The sequence below is a fragment of the Falco rusticolus genome, chromosome 19 (assembly GCF_015220075.1).
Source record: "Falco rusticolus isolate bFalRus1 chromosome 19, bFalRus1.pri, whole genome shotgun sequence".
Classification (NCBI taxonomy): domain Eukaryota; kingdom Metazoa; phylum Chordata; class Aves; order Falconiformes; family Falconidae; genus Falco; species Falco rusticolus.
The window spans coordinates 281,743-301,220 of record NC_051205.1 but is presented as its reverse complement, the minus strand read 5'-3'; the positions used below and the strand labels follow the sequence as shown (position 1 = coordinate 301,220).

General features: G+C 68.8%; 3 protein-coding genes across 4 annotated transcripts in view; 2 read left to right on the top strand and 1 right to left on the bottom strand.

Annotated features, from left to right (window-relative positions):
• Window positions 1-11: 11 nt before the first annotated feature.
• KCNJ10 (potassium inwardly rectifying channel subfamily J member 10) lies at window positions 12-7,747 on the bottom strand. Its single transcript, XM_037411872.1, has 2 exons — window positions 7,621-7,747; window positions 12-2,749 (listed from the first exon to the last, which is right to left on the bottom strand). The coding sequence occupies exon 2, from the start codon at window positions 2,747-2,749 to the stop codon at window positions 1,607-1,609; it is 1,143 nt and encodes a 380-aa protein (XP_037267769.1). The 5' UTR covers window positions 7,621-7,747; the 3' UTR covers window positions 12-1,606.
• On the top strand, window positions 5,753-11,947 carry KCNJ9 (potassium inwardly rectifying channel subfamily J member 9). 2 transcript variants are annotated; one of them, XM_037411864.1, is made up of 3 exons: window positions 5,753-6,874; window positions 10,152-11,047; window positions 11,568-11,947. In XM_037411864.1, exons 2-3 carry the CDS (start codon window positions 10,165-10,167, stop codon window positions 11,882-11,884), a joined length of 1,200 nt encoding a protein of 399 aa, XP_037267761.1. In that variant the 5' UTR covers window positions 5,753-6,874; window positions 10,152-10,164; the 3' UTR covers window positions 11,885-11,947. The 2 variants fall into 2 exon arrangements, with proteins under 2 accessions (XP_037267761.1, XP_037267760.1); XM_037411863.1 differs by lacking the exon at window positions 5,753-6,874 and adding an exon at window positions 9,081-9,222.
• A 4,973-nt stretch (window positions 11,948-16,920) lies between these two features.
• Window positions 16,921-19,478, top strand: part of LOC119159206 (sodium/potassium-transporting ATPase subunit alpha-2-like) — an 8,842-nt gene continuing 6,284 nt past the window's right edge. Inside the window, 8 exon segments of the mRNA XM_037411825.1 lie at window positions 16,921-16,989; window positions 17,081-17,185; window positions 17,268-17,327; window positions 17,677-17,736; window positions 17,738-17,881; window positions 18,361-18,474; window positions 18,569-18,703; window positions 18,873-18,959. Of these exon segments, the coding sequence (XP_037267722.1) occupies window positions 16,936-16,989; window positions 17,081-17,185; window positions 17,268-17,327; window positions 17,677-17,736; window positions 17,738-17,881; window positions 18,361-18,474; window positions 18,569-18,703; window positions 18,873-18,959 (759 nt within the window). The 5' untranslated portion in view covers window positions 16,921-16,935.

Here is a 19,478-nt window from a genome sequence, read left to right as displayed (position 1 = left end):
AGATGTTTTGGGGGGGGGGGTCAGGCTCCTGTCCCCTCCCCAGCAGGACCCGGGTCCTGGCTGTGCCCCCACAGAGGGACTGCTGCCCTTTGGGGATGTCACCGTGTCCCTGGGGGGGGTTTCTCAGCCACGTCCTCAGAGGGGACAGGTTTGCAATGGGGGCTGGTATAACCCTACACCCCCTGGCCGTTCCGGGGGGTGGGAGCACATCTCCCCCAGTGCCAACCCCAGCTGCCCAGTGGTCCCAGTTGCCGCCCAGTATGGGGGTGGGGGGGGGGACCGGACTGAGCCCGCGGGTGACGGCTGCGGGTAGTTGCTGCTGGAAATAAACCTGTGTCTTTGTACCAAGCACCTGGTGCCCTTTGCTGGGGGGGAGCACAGGCTGGGGACGGCTCTGCCCCCCCCCCCCACCTGCTGCTGGGGGCTGAGGGGGACCCTGGGGTGACACAGAGCCCCCGCGGCGCTGGCGCAGGCAGCAGAGCCCTTCCCCACCATCAACGTAACCTTTATTTAGTAACTGCTTCGCCTTTTCTCCCCCCAAATTGAGGATGAGACCCCGCAGCGCCGTGGCGACAGCGGGACTTCAGCGAGCCAGTCTTTCCAGGGGGGGGAACCTTCCTTCCCCGTTATATATATATAGATTAGTCGCACTATATATATATATATATGTATGTGTATGTATCACCTGGCCTCAGCACGGTGAGGGGGGGCAGCCGGGGCCGCGCGTTAATAGCAGAGCTCTATGTTAGCAGCAGCGACGGGCTCGAGTGGGGCTGGGGGGATGCCCGGCCCGGGGGGACGCAGCACCGCAGCCGTGTCCGATTATCGGTGACGCCCCGGTGCGACCCCCCCCCCCCCCCCCCCCCCCCCGCCACGGGCTGGAGCAGGGGGTCAGCGCAGGGAGGAGGGCCTGGCTCTGGGGGGTGGGGGGTGTGGAGGACAGGGGGGTGGGGGGGCTTCTCCTGCCTCAGTTTCCCTTGTTGAGTGTGCGGTGACCCTGGACATGGGGGTGCCCCCGTGGCCCCCGGTGGTTTGGGTGCTGGGGGGAGGGTGCCAGGGGCGGATGGCTGGGGAGGGGGTTGGCATCCCTGGCCTGAGCCTTCCCAGGGATGGGGGGGTCCCATGAGCAAGGGGAGAGGTCCCCCGAGGTCAGAGCCTCCCGCTCCCCAGCCCAAGTGTGCAGTGAGCGGCTCGGGTCTCGGCTCCAGCCCACCAGGGTGGGATCGGGCAGCGGGACAGCTCCCGGCTGGCGAGAAGTGGGGGCTGGGGGTGGCCGTGGCCCCCCTAGGACAGCATCTCCAGGCAGGATTGTGTCCTGCAGCGGGGCTGGGGGTCTCTGGCTGGTGTTAGAGCATGAGGTGAGGGGGCACAAGGACAGCCCTGTCCCCAGGTGGGCGGCTGGGGGGACAGACAGCCACCTGCGGGTGGGCAAGCACCCACAGGGCTCCCCGAGGGAGCTGCCCCGTGCCACGAGGAAAATGGCCCAGGAGGATGGGATGGGGGAAGAGCCGGTAGCACCTCCAGGGTGGGTGGCACCTCCGGGGCTGGTGGCACCCCTGGGCCCTGGTGGCACCTCTGGTGGTGCTGGCGGCATGCTGGTGGGCACTCAAACATTGCTGATGCGGACACTCAGGGGTGCTCCCTCCCGCTCCCGCTCCGCTGCCTCCCGCAGCGACTCCTCCAGCTTCACCTTCTCGGGGTCCCCAAACCGGACGGTCTCGTGGAGACAACAGGGCGCCGTCACCTTCACCACCTGGTCGAAGAGGCTGAAGTCGGCCACGTACTTGCCGCTGGCTGAGAGGGAGATGGCCGGGGTGAACTCGTAGCCCCAGAGGATCTCCTCGGGCAGGTAGGAGGTGCGGACCTGGCACGTGGCGCTGGTGGACTCCACCGTGCCACTGAGGATGACCACCAGCTCAAAGTCGCCTTCACCCGTCCGTAGGGCCATGTCCCGGAAGGGGCTGGCGTCATCCACCACGTGGTAGAAGGTGAGGGGCAGGATGAGGAAGGGGCTGTCGGAGGAGGTGTCCACCTGAAAGTCCACGTTGACCTGGTTGAGGCGGACGCTCTCGCCCTCCTTGGTGAGATGGGTCTGCAGGAGCTTGCCCGTCACCTGGCAGCCAATGAGGAGGCTCTTGCGCATGTTGGCCACGCGGATCATCAGGCAGGTCTTGCCATTGTGTTGGGCCACCACCGCATTCTGGCTGAACTTGATGGTCTCAGCGCGTTTCTTGGGCCGGGCGATCTTGGCCAGGAAGGTGCCAGTGATGAAGATCTCCATGATGGTGGTGAGGACCAGCTGGGTGATGAGCAGGACGATGGCGAGGGGACACTCCTCGCTGATGTAGCGGAAGCCATAGCCAATGGTGGTCTGGGACTCCAGGGAGAAGAGGAAGGCGCCGGTGAGGGTGTGCACCTGCATGACGCACGGTGTGTGGTTGGCCGGTGGGTCGAACTCCAGCAGGTCCCCGTGGACCACAGCCACCAGGTACCAGATGACACCAAAGGCGAACCAGGTGCCGGCAAAGGTGGCGGAGAAGAGGACCAGCTTGTACCGCCACTGCATGTCGATGAAGGTGGTCCACAGGTCCTTGAGGTACAGGAAGCGCTTGTCGGCGATGTGCTCCATCCGCACATTGCTGCGGCCATCCTTGGTCATCACCCGGCGCCGGCGCAGCCCCGAGCCGATGAGCGGGCGGCTGTCGGTCTGCGTGGTCTGGCTGTAGTACACCTTGGTGGCAGATGTCATCTGGGAGAGGTGATGGGGGGTCGTGAGTCAGTGGGTGGAGGGAGGGAGGCGTGGGTGTAGAGGAGGGATGGGTGGGGAGATGGGTGGAGAGGATGGAGGGATGGATTGAGAGGAGGGATGGGTAGGAACATGGATGAAGAAGAGGGATGGAGAGGATGGATGGGTGGGAAGACGGAGAAGACAGGATGGATGGAGAGGATGGGCGGATGGAGAGGATGGATGGATGGATGGTGTGTGCAGAAGGATGGGCGGCTGTACCTGAGGGATGGGTGGAGGGACAGGATGGACGGGGGCGAGGACGGCGTTAGCTCGTTGGGCAGGTGGGACGGAGCTGAGGCCAGTGGAGAGGAAGGACACGGGGGATACGGATAGGTGTGTGGGTGCACTGGAGTGTGGGTGGGTGGGAGCACTGGGAGGAACCCCCCCTTCCACCCCTCCCCAGGGCTCCCACCAGCCGTGCTGCCTCCCACCATGGCAGCAGGCAGGGGCCGAGGCCGGGAGGATTCATCTCACGTCACAGGGGCACTGGGGGGGCTCACACAGAGCCCCCACACACTGTCCCCAGGCAGTGCAGGGACATGGGGCATGTAGGGGACCCAAGGTGACCTGACGGACTGGTGGCACTTCAGTAGTGGCAGGGGCTGCTAATGCTCCCACCTCTCCTGCAGCCTCCATCCGTCCGTCTGTCCAGCCTTCCACCAGCCATCTGGTTGTCTGTCCCTCTCTGTCCCCTACTGATTAACCCGCCCACCCCCCTGTCTGTCCGTCTGTCCTCCCGCCTCACCACAGACCATCGTCTCACCCCTCCCACTGTCCATCCACGCACCCATCCCTCCAGACTCAACCCACCTGCCTGCCCATCGCTCCTCCCCAGCTGTCTGTCCATCCACCCGCTGATCCCTTTATCCACCCGCGTACACGGATCCATGCACCTGCCTGTCCACCCCTGCGTGTGTCTGTCTGTCCAGCCGTCCCTCTGGCCATCCTGCCACCCATGCAAGCTCTCACCCACCTGTCCCCCATCCCTGCAGAGGCACATCCACACAGCTGGCTGGCTGTCCGTCCATCCATCCATCCGTGCACCCACCCACCCACCCACCTGTCCGTCCTCCGTCTGCGTGTTCGTCCCTCTGCGAACTTGTCCCCTCTGTCCCCTGGCAGCTCCTCCCGCGCCCCCTGTCCCGTCCCGGGGAGGGGACCCAGGCGCCCTGGCCAGGCGGGAGGAAGAGGAAGGAGGATGAATGGGAGGTGACAGGGACAAACGGCTGGTGGCAGCGCCAGGCGCGTTTCCGTCCCCGTCCCTGTCCCCAGCCCCTGCCAGCCCCGGCCACCGCCGCCGGCACTGAAAGGGCCTTTCAGCCCACGCCAGCGTTTGGCCTTGCCATGGTTTCCGCCACGGATGCGGCAGGGCAGCGTGCCGGGGACACCGGGGACACGGTGGCACCATGGGGGGTCTCCTTGGAGCCTGGTGTCCCTCTGCTCGCCAAAGCCAGGGGATACAGGTGGCACTGCCACTGTCCCACCTGCGCTGTGTGCCCTCGTGGTGAAAGGCACTGCAGAGGGGACGGTGACACCGGGAACGCCAAGGTCACAGACCTGTCCCATGTCAGCTGAGCTGCTGGGGGTCTCCAGAGCAACCATGTGTCCCCAGAGCCACCATATCCCCACAGACACTGCGTGTTCTTGGAGCTGCTGGAGGCCCCCAGAGCCTCTGTGTGTCCCCAGAGCCACCACGTCCCCAGACCTCTGCCTATGCCAGGCAGTGACGGGGACTGGCACATCCCCAGGGGCACAGTGGTTCCTTCAGCCCCTTGGGGTCGCTGCACCCCCCAAAGTCCTTCTGCTCCTCTGGGGTCCCTTTGCCCACCTCCCTGGGGTCCCTGCACCCTCCCTGGGGTCCGGGCACCCCTCTGTGGGGGTTTTCCACCCCCAGGGTCCCTCCATCCATCTTTGGGGGTCTCTTCACCCCCCCGGGGTCCCCACACCCCACTTTGGGAGTCTCTGTGCATGCCAGGGTCCCTTGCACCACTTCTGGGGGGTCCTGACCCCCCTCTTCAGGGACCTCGCGCCCCTCCTTGGGGTCACTGCATCCCATAAAGCCCCCGTCAGTGGCCGCGTGCCCCTGTGCCCCCCGGCCAGGTTCCCGTGCTGGGACACGGGTTGTGACAAGCCGGCGCTTGTTCCCGGCTCAGGGACGGTGCCCGCGGGCAGAGCTGCTGCCGCCACAGCCGGGCCGGTTACCCATTAACCCCCCTCGCCCCCGTGCCTCGGTTTCCCCCCGGGGATGCTCAGCGCTGGGGCTGAACGCAGGGGTCCAGCCCTGCCTGGGGGGTCCGGTGTGGGATGGGGGGGACACGGGGGGACGTCCCCCCCTCGCCATGTCCTGCTGGCACCGCCAGCCCTGGCACCATTCCTGTGCCCGCACGGTGCCAGCCATGACCGGGCTTCCTGCCAGCAGCATCCCCCCCACACATCCCAAAACTGGGGCGCTGGGCTCCATGGTACTGGTGGCCACCGGGAATGGGGGAGATGGCACCCCATCCTCACAGTGGGGTCGGGGCAATGGGGGGCCGTGGCGTGGGGCAGGTCCCGTGGGGCTGGGGGTGTGGGGCGGCGGCGCAGGGCTGGCGGGGGGGTGGGGGGGGGACGGGGACAGTGGGGCCATTGTGAGCCCCGGAGCAGAGGCCTCAATGGAGCTGGCGGGGCACAAAGGCGCTTTGACGAAGCCCTTCGTTAGCATGCAGGGCCCTGCGTGCCCCGCAGCCAGCACGGCCCCCGGTGGGGGTCCCGGGGGGCCCCCTGCCACCCACCCTGCTGCACCGGCGGCCACTGGGCCCCGGATGCCTGGATCCCCCCTGCCACCCCCTCCTTGCCCAGCGGACCCCCCCGCATCCTCCCCTGCACCCTGCTATGGAGGCTGGACCAGTCTGAGCCCAAACTGGGGGCTGGTGGGGGGCCCTCCGGGGGATGACCGTCCCCGCACCCTTCACGCTGCCACCCACACCCGGGAAACGCTGGAGGAGGCATGAGCCACAGCCCCCGCCCTGGCCATCGAGGTGATGAGGACCCCCATCCCTCCCCACAGATTGGGGGGATGCCAAAATGATGGGTTTTGATTCCCCACCCCCCTCACACCCAGTGCTGCCCAGCCCTTGGCAGCCATCAGCGGAGCTCGCAAACTGGGGCAAAAAAAGCCCCTTTTACCCGTTTTTCGAGCTGCCCCCCCAGCACGCCCGACGGGTCCATGGGCGTGGGGCTCCCACGGGACCCCCGCAGCCATGGGGCAGATCAGGGGGGCTGGAGGTGGCGGCGGGGCGTCCCCACAGCCACTCAGCTCCCCGGGGGGCGGCTGGCGCCGGCATGGCGCAGCCCTCGGTAGCCATCGAAGAAGCCATCCACTGCACCAGCCCCGGTAACTGCAGCGCCGGTAATCCCGGTAAACCCTAGCCCAGTTAACCCCGGCCCGGCTAACCCTGTGCCTTGGTAACCTGCCAGCCCAGGCAGCCCACAGCCCGTCTCACCCCCAGCCCAGTTAACCCCCACTGGTTATCCCACAGCCTGGTCAACCCACAGCTGGGCTAATCCACAGGCAGGTTACCTTGCAACCAGGATAACCTGCACCCCGGGTAACCCACGGCCCAGCTATACCAGCATGGCTAATCCAGCCCAACTAACCCACAGCCCAGCTAATCCAGCCCAGCTAATCCAAACCAGCTAACCCACAGCCCAGCTAATCCAGCGTGGCTCATCTGTGGCTCCACTAATCCACATCCCAGCTAATCCAGTGTGATAACCCACAGCCCAGTTAAACCCACAGCCTGGCTCACCCACAGCCCAGTTAACCCACAGCCTGGTTCACCCACAGCCCAGTTAATCCACAGCCTGGTTCACCTGCAGTCCAGTTAATCCACAGCCTGGTTAACCCACAGCCCAGCCAGGGTCACTAACCCAGAGCCTGGAGGTGCCCCTTGCCCACCACAGGGGCCTGGGGAGGGGGATGCTCCAGCCCCCTCCCCCCCAACGCCCTTCAAACACCCTGTCCCTGTGGACCCGAGCCCACGGAGGGGCTGGGGGGAGCTGAACATCCCCAGCGCCAGACTGAGACCACCCAGCATCGTTACACCGGTGAGGGGACCCAGGAAGAAGGAGGTGTCGGGGGGGGGGGGGCGGCTATTTGGGGGTGACATCCTGGGGTGGGGAAGGGGCCACCCCCGGGGCCTCAGGCCTCATACCCTGGGCTGTGGGGACATCTCAGGGCTCAGGGACAGGTGGCCCTGGAGATACCTGGCAGGGGAAAGTGGGGTGAGCACAGCTGGGGGCTGCAGTGCCCCTTCATCCACTGTCCCTGCGGGTCCCAGGGGAGAGAAGGGGGACACCCACAGGGAGCAGGGACATGGGAATACGTGACATCGGGACTTGGGGACATGGAGATACAGGGATATGGGGACTTGGGAACGTGCAGAATGGGGACACAGGGGCATGGGATACATGGGGACACAGGGATGTCATGATATGGGGATACAGGGACATGGGGCTATGGGGACATGGGGACATGAGATGCAGGGCTGGGGTGTACCTGGGACTATGGGAACATGGGACACAGGGGCACGGGGCTATAGGGGATGCAGGGAGATGATGGGGACACAGGGATGCAGAGCGATACGGGACACAGGGACGTGGGGCTGCGGGGGACACAGTTCTATAGGGACGTGGGGCTGCACACATGTGGGGTTACAGGGTCCTGGTACTGGGGACTGCGGGGACCCGGGGAACAATGCAGGTCCAGCAGTGCCGGCAGGTGCTCGCAGCCCTCGGGGCACCACGGAGGGAAACAGGGGACCCCCGGGACACCCCCCCCCGGCCGCCCTTACCTTGCTCGGGGAGGGCCCCAGGGCACCCGGGGTCCCGGCCTCGCTCAGCCCGGCCGCCGCCGGCTCCCCATGGGCTTTATGGCTCGGCGGGGCCGGCAGCGGCGGGACGGGACGGGCCCCCCCGCCTGCCCCCCCCCCGCCCCCCCACCCCCCCGGCCCGGGCCGCCTCGCCGGGGCCCGGCTGGCACCGATTGGCGGGGCCGGGGAGGGGGCCCGGGGCGGGGAGGAGCCGCCGGGGGCGGGACGGGGGTTAATGGGGTGGAAAACGAGCCGGCCCGCACCGGGTCACGTTACCGGCCACGGGGGGGGGGGGGGGGGGGGGGAGGGCGCGGGGACCCCGCCCGCAGCCACCGGCATCGGGCAGAGTCCCCCGCCCCGTCCCAGCAGCACCCACCTGGGTGGTCCCCGGGCATCTCCCGGCACCCCCCTTCCCCGCCCCGGAGCATCCGTGTGCGAGCGAGCGTGGGGTGACAGGGGCCCCGTGTGCACGGACACGCACACGCGGTGACCCCCCCGCACCCCCGTGGGGGCAGCGCCAGCCCCGGGGCTGCCACCGATGGGGCGCAGCGCGGGGTGCGGGGTGCGGGGTGCGGGGCCGTGGGAGCGTGGGCCGTGCCCCCCCCCCGCACAAGGCCCCGCTGTTCCCGGGCCGGGGCCGGTTCCCCGGGGCCGCGGCACAAAGCGCCTTTGTCCGCCCGGGGGGGCCGGGGGGGCAGGGCTGCGCGGGGTTCCCGGAGGCGGCCTCAGGCACCGGGGGAGGACCTGGCCAGCGATGGGGGTGGCTAGTGTCGCAGAGCCCGGGCTAGTGATGGGGGTCCTGGCCAGGGCAGGGAGGCTCTGGGCTACCGATGGGAGGGCATGGGCTAGTGAAGAGGGGTCCTGGGCTACTGATGGGGAGTCCTAGGCTAGCGATGGGGGGGGCCTGGACTAGTGGAGGGGGACGGGGCTAGTGATGGGGACCCGGGGCTAGTGATGGCGGGGGCCTAGACTCGTTACGGAGACACCGGGCTAGTGAGGGGGGGGCCTCTGGGCTAGTGATGGGGAACCGTGGGCTAGTGAGGGGGGCTCTGGGCTGGCGGGGAGGGTGGGACCTCGTGTGCACCCCCACCCGCCGTGCCCTGTGTCACCCCCCACTGCGCCCCACGTCACGCGTGCCCCCCCCAGCCCGCAGCGCACAGGTGTGCGCACCTGCCCCCCCCCGCGCCCCTGCACACACGTGTTCACACGCTGGTGTGTACGTGTGGGGGTGTGTGCGCTTCCACACGCGTGTGCACCGCACCGCCGCCTTCCGGGTCCCCGCCCGGGGCGGGGGGTCACGCGTGGGGGGCCGGGGGGGGGGCGGGGGCCGGGGGCGGGCGGGGCCGGGGGGGGGCGGGCGCTGGTCGGTATTTTTAGCCGCGCGCTCCCGGGGCGCAGCCGTTGCCGGGGAACGGCGGGAGCGCGAGGGGGGGGGAAGAACGGGGAAGGGTGCGGGGGGGTTGATCCGGGAGCGGGCCGGGCCGGGCGGGAGCGGACCGGACCGGCGCTGTGCTCGCCCTGCGCCATGCGCGCAGCGCACCGGGGCTGCGCGGCCCGGCGGGAGCGGCGGCCGCGGGGCGAGCGGTGAGTGCGGGGAGGGGACAGGGGACGGACACGGGCACGCACACAGCCTGGGGGGGGGTGGGCCTGCTGTCCTCCCATCGCCCCTGCTCCCCTCCCCGCCACAGCACGCGGGGGTGGCACCGGGATCCCCCCCCCCCCCGCCCGCCGCACACACGCGCTCCGCGGGTGGGGGGTGTTGGGGGCACGCGGGGGCCCGGCCTGCCTGGACGGGGCTCCCCCTGCACAGACCGCTGGGGATGCGCCCCCCCCCCCCCCGGCAACGTTCTGCCCCCAGGCTGGGGGGGGATCCATCCCCACGAACCCGTGTGGGAGTGGGGTGCCCCACACTGGATGGGGGGGGGCACAGTGGGGTGCTGCAAGGTCCCCCCAGGCTGGGGGGGGGAGGCCATAGGTGGAGGAGGAGGAGGGGTATGCATGTGTGCGTGTGCAAGGAGGAGCTGTGTGCGTGTGCGAGGCCTGGCAGGCGTGCATGCGTGTGTGCATGCAGCCCAGCCCGTGTGCATGCGTGTGCCACCAGGGGCCTGGTGCGTGTGCGCAGCGTCGTTGCACACCCTGTCTTGGGGACACGGGAGCGTGCATGGAGCCCCTCGGGGGACACACCTGGGCCTGCACATGCTGCATGCAGACGTGTGCGTGTCCCCAGGGGTTGTGCGCTTGTGTGCATGTCTGCTTATGCGTGTGCGCCAGGTGTGCGTGCTCTGGTGCTGCATGCACACGTGACTGCACGCGTGTGCATCTGCAGGCATCCGTGTGCAGGTGTGTGCTCCTGGGTGCTCCTGTGCCTCAGTTTACACCACGCTCTCACTGGGGCCCCGGGGGGGACCCGGGCATCTGGGCAGGCCCCCCACAGCTGGTGCCATCATCCCTTCCCAGTCTCCCCAGTCTGGGGGGAGTAAGTGGCACCATTAACCCCTTCCCTCCCCCCCCAGCCTCTGAGGGGTGATGGCGCAGGACAACGCCGCCTTTTGTGGGGTCCCCGGGGAGGCAAAACCCCCCCTGGTGCCCCCTCGACGGTGGGGGGCCAGCGCCCGCAAACGCCAGCGTTACGTGGAGAAGGACGGCAAGTGCAACGTGCAGCACGGGAACGTGCGGGAGACCTACCGCTACCTCACCGACATCTTCACCACCCTGGTGGACCTCAAGTGGCGCTTCAGCCTCCTCGTCTTCATCCTTGCTTATGCCGTCACCTGGCTCTTCTTCGGCCTCATCTGGTGGTTCATTGCCTACTGCCGGGGGGACCTGGACCACTTGGAGGACCACGCCTGGACTCCCTGCGTCAACAACCTCAACGGCTTCGTCTCTGCTTTCCTCTTCTCCATTGAGACAGAGACCACCATCGGCTATGGCCACCGTGTCATCACTGACAAGTGTCCTGAGGGCATCGTGCTGCTGCTGCTCCAGGCCATCCTGGGCTCCATGGTCAATGCCTTCATGGTGGGCTGCATGTTCGTGAAGATCTCCCAGCCCAACAAACGGGCCGAGACCTTGGTCTTCTCCTCCCACGCCGTGGTCTCCCTGCGGGATGACCGCCTTTGCCTGATGTTCCGCGTGGGCGACCTGCGGGACTCGCACATTGTGGAGGCCTCCATCCGTGCCAAGCTCATCAAGTCCAAGCAGACGCAGGAGGGCGAGTTCATCCCGCTGGACCAGACCGACCTGAGTGTGGGCTTCGAGACGGGCGACGACCGCCTCTTCCTCGTCTCGCCCCTCATCATCAGCCACGAGATTGACGAGCGCAGCCCCTTCTGGGACGTCTCGCGGCACCAGCTGGAGAAGGACGATTTCGAGATTGTCGTCATCCTCGAGGGGATGGTGGAGGCCACAGGTAATGGGGATGCCACCAGCGGCTGAGGGGTGGGGGGCGGGAGGTACTTGGGGACACCTCATTTCTGTGGGGACACCTCATCTCCATGAGGATACCTCCATGGGGACACTTCACCTCCATGGGGACATCTCACCTGCATGGGGACATCTCACCCCTGTGACCCACAGTGTGTTCCTGCCTGGTCCTGGCTGGGAGGTGACCCCCCAATCCACCCTCAACCCCAAGTTCAGCCTGGACATGGGTGTCCATCCCCCCCCAATAACCCCACTGCAGGATGGGGGAGGGGGGAGCCTTCGCCCAGCCTGGCCCCGCGAGGGGACCCTGATGGCTGTGGCAGCCCCAGTGCCCCAGCCTCTCATTGAGGCGTCCCAGGATGGGGGTGCCCCTCGCAGTGGGTGCTGCACAGCCTCCCCGGCCGGGCTCAGGGCGCACCTTGCACCTCCCCATTGCCGGGGGCACCCTGCCTGTGCACCCCCGACCCCGGGCTGGGCAGGGGGTGCCCAACAGCTGCCCGGCACAGGGATGACGTGCCAGGCTCGGAGCTCATACCTGGCGGACGAGGTGCTGTGGGGTCACCGCTTCACCCCGCTGCTGAGCCTGGAGGAGGGCTTCTACGAGGTGGACTACGGGGGCTTCCACCAGACCGTGCCGGTGCCCACCCCGGCCTGCAGCGCCCGGCAGCTGGCGGCGGCGGCTGCCCGCCGTGATGCCCATCTCTACTGGTCCATCCCCAGTCGCCTGGACCAGCCTCTGGAGGAGGCGGCGGTGGCGGCAGGGGGGGACCCCGACACTCCCTGGGAGAGCAATGGCACCCTGGCCAGCCCCGAGGCGCGATGATGGGCTGCAGGGGTGCTGAGTGCCCTGCTGCCCCCCGCCGCACTTGCTTTTAATAAACCACCCGCCCCTTCTGATGGTGGTGGTCGTCTTGGGGTGCGGGGTCTTGAATTTGGGGCATGTGCCTGGGTTTGGGGGTGCCAATCCCGTGCCCGCGGGGGAATTCCGAGTGAGACAGGGGCTGGGGGCTGGCAGGAGGGACAGAGGGGACAGTGAGGAGTGGCACCGCGCACCCTGTGCTTCCCCCCCCCACTGTATTGCGAGCCCCGAAGCTCTGCAGGCACGCAGACCCCCAGGGTGGGCAGGGGGCTCTCCACGGACACAGGGACCCCCGGGGTGCGCAGGTGGCACCAAGACCCCCGGGACACCAAGGGCGTGGGGTCACTAAGGCGTCCAGGGGGTGAATGCAGAGCCACGAGCCCCCCCTGCCCCCCCCAGCAGCAGGGGGGTGTGCTTGGGGAAGCGGGCGGGGCCGAGCCGGGGCTGAGCGATCCCCCCGCCCCCCGCCCCGCCCCCAGCCCGGCCGGCGGCCGCCCACGACGCGGGTGAGGCGGGGGAGCGTGGAGCTGTGCCCGCACCCCAGACACCGTGCGTGGGTCCCCGCGCCCCCCCATCCGGAGCGGGGCGGAGCCCGGCCCCCCCCGGGGCTCCCGGGTCCCCACGGGTGTGTGTGCACGCGCGGGTTGGCAGGGGGCGGGGTGTGTGTGTGTGTGCGCGCACACGCGTGTTGCCGTGAGCGGCGGGACACACACACACAGACACACACAGAGACACACGGACACACACACACAGAGACACGCGAACACACACAGACACAGACACACAGACACAGACACAGACACACGGACACACACACGGACACACGGACACACGGACACACACACACACAGAGACACACGGACACACACACACACACGGAGACACGGGAACACACACACACAGAGACACACGGACACACACACACACACGGAGACACGCGAACACACACAGACACAGACACACACACACACACACACACACACAGACACACGGACACACGGACACACACACAGAGACACGCGAACACACACAGAGACACACACACACGGAGACACGCGAACACACACAGACACACACAGACACAGACACACACACACACACACAGACACACACAGAGACACACACACACAGAGCCCCCCCGTCCCCCGTGTCCCCATGTCCCCCCGGCTGCCACATTCCTCCCGCCCACGGCAGCAGCTGCGCAGGGTGGGGGCGGCGGGGCACGGTCCTCGGGGGGGGGGGGGGGGGGGGGCACACGCATGTGCATGGCGCCAGCCCCCCCACCCCCCACCCCCCGCTGGGGTACCCGCCACCGCTACCCCCTCCGGCAGGGAACCGGGGCAACTGGGAGGCCGGGGCTGCAGCGGGGGGCGGCGGGGCGGACCCCCGGGACCCCCGTGGGGCCGGGGTGGGGGCGCGGCACGTGGCGCCTGCTCCCGCGTCATCTGTTTGCTCAGCTTGGGGGACAGCGGGGGGGGGACAGCGGGGGGCACAGGCCGGGTAAACACCCCCCAACCGGCCTCGGCATGCCCGGCCCCTGCTGGGGGATGGGACGATGGGGGGGCTGGGATAAACTGGGGGGCGCGGGGGTGCTGGGGGATATTGGGGCAGACTGGGGGGACTGGGATGGATTGGGGGCACTAGAAGGAACAGGGGGACAGGGATGGACTGTGGGCACTAGGACAGACTGGGGGCACTGGGATAGACTGTGGGGACTGAAGGTGTTGAAGGATTTTGGGGCAGATTGGGGGGACTGGAATAGACTGGAGGCACTGGGAGGTACTGGGGCAGACGGGAGACGGGCAGAGAGAGAGGTGCTGGTGCAGATGTGTGGGAACTGGGAGAGACTGGGGTGGACTGCAATGGGTGGGGAGGTGCTGGGGGAGATGGCAGACTAGGCAGTAGTGGGACAGACTGGAGGGGCACTGGGACAGACTGGGGCAGGCTGGGAGGTACTGAGACAGATGGGGTGCTGGCATGGACTGGGGGGGACTGGTCCAGACTGGGGATACTGGGTTATACTGGGAGCGTGAAGCTGGACCAGGGGGACTGGTGCAACAGACTGGGACGTGGAGATGCTGGGTGCACTGGTGCAAACTAGTGGCACAGGCGTAGAGGGGCTGTGGGCCCCACAGCCATTGCCCCCCCCCCCCCCCCAGTGCCCTTGGGCTGCCCTTGAAGGTTGCCATGGCGACTAAGCCGGACCCTGGGGGGCCGGGGGGAGAGCGTGTGAGGGGGTGCGTGTTACTGGGAGGGGGCCCTGGAGCAGGACTGGGGGCACTGGGGCTGCGGGGCAGGGCTGGGGGGCACCAGGGTGGGCATGGGGGGTGTCAGGACGTGTCCCCAGGCACAGCCAGTCCCCGGGCACAGCCGCATCCCCGGGCACAGCCGGTCCCCGGCACAGTTGTCCCTGGTCACAGCCCCCCCCCCGGTACAGCCCCCCCGGGCCCTGGCCTTTCCCTGGCTAATTTTAGCCACCCCGCGTTCCCGCTTGCTGCCCGGTGGCACCAGCGTCCCCGTCAGGGCAGCAGCATACGGGGAGAACTGGGGACATGCTGGGGTGGGGATCAGCACCCCCTCCAAACTGTCCCCCTGGCGCCACCCCCTGCTCTGGAAGGGGGGGGGGGGCCTTCAGGGAGGGACCCAGGTGTCCGAGCAGCCCGTGACCCCCCCGCTGCCACCCACGCCGTGGGGTCTGCGTGGGGCACCCGGACGTCAGGGTCCCCCGCCACCCCCCAGCAGGTGGGGGGGGTCAGAAAGGGGCACCCCCCGGCCCGGACACCTGGGTTCCCAGCGCTCAGCCGGGACCCCCCACTGCCCCGGCCGGCTGGGTCCCACGCGGGGGGTGTCGTGGAACGGGAGGGACTCGGAGACCCCCAGCACGGCCGGGGGGGGGGGGGCGGGAAGAGCCCACCCCCCATAACCAGGGCAACCGGGGCGGGGGGTCCGGGGGCCCGGCCAGGAGGGGCCGGGGGGGGGCAGGCCCGGCCAGGGGGCGGGGGGCGGGAGCGGGGGGGGGCCGGCCCGGGCGGGGCCGGGAGGGTTTTTCTCGGCCGCCGCCGCCGCCGCCGCCCCCGAGTGCCCCGGGCCGAGAGCAGCGACGGCAGCGCCATGGGCAGAGGGGTGAGTAGGGGCGGCCCGGGGCGCCCGCTGCCCCCCCCCCACGCCCACGCGGGGCGCACACCCACGCGGGGCACACCCCCCCTCCCCCACATACATACCCCCCCGGAGCGCCCACCCCTGCGGGCACCCGCTTGCTGCCACCCGGCACCTGGCCCTGGCGCCCACCCGTATCACCCACCTGCTGGCAGCCGGCACCTGCCCGGGCGGGACCCCCCCCCAGGGCGCCCACCCAGCCGCTGCCACCTGTGGGTGCTGTCCCCATCAGGTGCTGCCCCCCGCACCCCACCCCAGGGTCCCATGGCCACTCTCCCCTCCCCTCCTCGGTGCCACTGGCACCCACGTGCCCCCTCACCGGGGTCCCACTGTTCCCCCGTGACCCCCGACAGGGGTGGGCGGCTGCCCAAACGTCTGAGTCCCCCCCCTCGCTTCGGGGAAGGAATTTGGGGGGGGGGGGGAGCGGGGCGGTCCCCCATGGTGGGGAAACTGAGGCACGGAGCCGGGGTGCCCCCGTGGAGGATCCCCCCGCGCCTGTCTCCCACTCGTGCCCGTGCCCCCGTGCCCGTGGCCCCGGCTGCTCCGCGCCAGGGTCCCGGTGCCGTGGCAACGGCCGCGGGGGGGCCCCGAGCCGAGGCTGGCACCTCGCCCAGCCCCCCCCGTCCCACCGGGCCCCCCTGTCCCGCCTGGCACAGCCAGGACCCCCCACGCCGGGACCCTCCGTTCCTTGGGCACCCATGCAAAAGTGGGGAGACGCCAGAGGACGTGGGACAGCGGGTGTCGTCGTGTCCCCCCTCCCCGTGGGTGTCCCCAGATGGGTGTCCCTCCGGGCAGTCTGTCCTCAAGGAAACGCCGGGGTGGGGGAGGGCGGGGGGATGCACATACACACCACCCCCCCCCCGCCCTGTGCCACCCTCCTGCCCCCCCGAATCCCGGGATGCCCCTTCAGCCCACCCCCAAAGCCAGAGTGGCCCCGCGTGGAGGGCTGGGGCGCCCCGTGTCCTGGGGGAGCGGGCAGCAGAGCCCCCCCCCGCCTGGGAGTGCCCCGTGGGGGGGTGTGTGGAGATGGGCACCCCCGTGTCCCCGTCCCCGCGGTAACACGACCCCTCTGCTCCCGGCCGTTGTTCTTGGCACCGGGGCCGTTTTCCATGACCGCATCGGCCCCCCCCGGCCCCCCCGGCCCCACGCTGGGGCACCCGCCACCCCCCCGGCCCCTTCCTGCTCCTGCCAACCTCTGTCCCGGCCAGCAGAGCTGCCGCCAACGTGCCACCGGGCCCTGCCAGCCCTGGGGGACCCCCTGCCGCCAGCCGCGCGGGGGCGGGGGGGGGGAGCTGTGTCACCCCCCCCCCAGGGAGAGTGGGCAGGGAGTGTGTCCCCCGCCTGCCTCTCCCCAACACCTCGGTGCTGGCGGTGTGTTCTTCTGCCTGGCTTGTGGGGACCCCCACGGCCACAGGGACCCCCCAACAGTCACAGTGCCATTCCCATGGCCCTGGGGACCCCCCCCTCCTGGCCACAGTGCCACCCCTACAGCCCCAGGGACAGTGCCACCCCCATGGCCACAGGGCCACTGCTGTGGTCACAGTGACTCCGCCGTGGCCACAGTGACACCTCCACTGCCACACTAACACCCCTGTGACCACAGTGACACAGCCCCCCCCCCCCCATGGCCCTAGGGACACCCCTACGACTGCAGTGAACACCCCCCCCCCCCCCCCAGTCCTGGCGACACCCCCACAGCCACAGTGCCACCCTCACCTTTGCTGCCACCCCCCCCCCCATGGTGTTCTCCCCCACCCTGGGACACCTCCCCCACTCCCTGCCTGTGGTGCCCCCCATGCCCACGCTGCCACCGGTGCCTGCAGTCCCCCCCGTGCCCATGGTGACGCCCCGTACCCTCGATGATGCCTGTGGCCACGGTGACCCCCATGCTGGCGGTGACATCCATGCCCATGGTAATGCCCGTGCCCACGGCGAGGGCTGTGCCGCCGGCAGTGCCAGCCACACCGGCGGTGCCAGCGTGCCCACGGGGTCCTGCGCCCACAGGCCGGCCGGGAGTACTCACCCGCTGCCACCACCTCCGAGAATGGCGGTGGCAAGAGGAAGCAGAAGGAGAAGGAGCTGGATGAGCTGAAGAAGGAGGTCAACTTGGTGAGGAGGGGACCAGGGGGATGCAAGGGACAGCTGACAGTGCCACCCCAGCCAGGGTGACATGGTGATGTGTGCCCGACAGGATGACCACAAGCTGTCCCTGGATGAGCTGGGCAGGAAGTACCAGGTGGACCTGTCCCGGGTGAGATGTCCCCATGTCCCACCCTCGATGCCATCACCAGCATCCCACATCCCTCCCATGGGTGACACCCAGCTGTGTCCCATCCCCTCTCAGCATCCCTGTCTCCATGGGTGACACCCAACTGTGTCCCCTGCCCCCTCCCAGCTCCCTGTCCCCATGAGTGACCCCTGGCCATATACCCTGTCCCCTGCTGTCCCTGTGGGTCCCCCCAGCCATGACCCCCGTAGCCCCACATGCTCTGGCCATGGCACCCTGCTCTGCTGGACCCACAGGTTGTCCCTTGCCCAGGACCTCTGTGTCCCCCAGTGTTCCCCCCAGCCCTGGGTGTCAGCGTGTCCCCGCTCCGCAGGGCCTGACCAACGCACGGGCAGCCGAGATCCTGGTGCAGGACGGCCCCAATGCCCTGACTCCCCCCCCCCACCACGCCTGAGTGGGTCAAGTTCTGCCGGCAGCTCTTCGGGGGCTTCTCCATCCTCCTCTGGATTGGGGCCATCCTCTGCTTCCTGGCGTACGGCATCCAGGCTGCCATGGAGGACGAGCCCTCCAACGACAACGTGAGGGCACCCCGGGGGGCACGGGCACTGGCGGGGATGGGCATCACGGGGATACAGGTGGTGTGGGGGTGCACGAGCATGGTGGGGGGCATAGGCGCTGTGGGGGCACCCTGAAGGACACGTGCATTGCTGGGCATGGGCACCATGGGGACATAGGCACTGGAAGGGCATGGGCACCCTTGGCAGGGGCATAAGCACCCGGGGCAGGCGGGGCGGGGGGGCACAGGCATCATGGGGACAGGGGTGTTGTGGGGCTGATGAGCGGTCTGGGGTGCATGGGTGACGTAAGGAGAACAGGCATTCTGGGGGCTCGGGGGTCCCCGCCACCATGTGCCAGCTCTTGCAGGGTCTGGATGTGGGGGGCAAGTGGGTCAGGCTGGCACAGGGGTCCCCTCCCTAGCACCCTGCCCTGGGGCGCCTGGGGGGGTCCCACTCCTCACCTCAGGGTGCTGGGTGCTGAGGTGTCACCTGGGTCCCAGCTGTACCTGGGGGTGGTGCTGGCTGCTGTCGTCATCGTCACCGGCTGCTTCTCCTACTACCAAGAGGCCAAAAGCTCCAAAATCATGGACTCCTTCAAGAACATGGTGCCCCAGGTAGGAGCCCTGGGTGGGCACCCGGCTTGGTATGGGGGTCCCGGGTGGCGTGGGGGTGCCTGGGCATCCCTCAGGGTGCACTGTGCCCTGGCAGCAAGCACTGGTGATCCGCGAGGGTGAGAAGATCCAGATCAACGCAGAGAACGTGGTGGTGGGCGACCTGGTGGAGGTGAAGGGGGGGGACCGGGTGCCCGCTGATATGCGCATCATCTCCTCCCATGGCTGCAAGGTGAGCGGGCACCAGGACTAGCATGGGGTGGGCACTGGTGGTGATGTGGGGTGGGCACCACAGGTAGCACAGGGTGGGCACCAGGGCTGGCATGGGGACAGCCAGGCTGGCCCAAGTGCAGCTGAGCCTGGTGGTGCCCGCCGGCACCCACCCATGCCTGCGGTGCCAGGTGGACAACTCGTCGCTGACGGGGGAGTCAGAGCCACAGACTCGCTCACCCGAGTTCACCCATGAGAACCCGCTGGAGACCCGCAACATCTGCTTCTTCTCCACCAACTGCGTAGAAGGTGGGTCAGCGGGGGGTCCCTGCCCATGCCGGGGGTCCCTGGTGCCCCCTGGGGCTGCATCACCCTCCCTGTCCTGCCAGGCACCGCCCGTGGCATCGTCATCTCCACGGGGGACCGGACAGTGATGGGGCGCATCGCCTCGCTGGCCTCGGGGCTGGAGGTGGGGCGCACGCCCTCGCCTGGAGATCGAGCACTTCATCCGCCTCATCACTGGTGTTGCCGTCTTCCTCGGCCTCTCTTCTTCATCCTCTCCTCATCCTGGGCTACACCTGGCTGGAGGCCGTCATCTTTCTCATCGGCATCATTGTGGCTATGTCCTGAGGGGCCTGCTGGCCACTGTCACTGTAAGTGCCACCAGGGGAGCAAAAGGGGTGGCATGGGGTGTGTGTGGGGGCACTGGTTTCACTGGGAGGGAGGTGGTGAGCTGGTTCTGCTGGGCGATGCTGGTGCACCCAGCCAGTGTGGTGCCTGGTGCTTGCTGACACCTG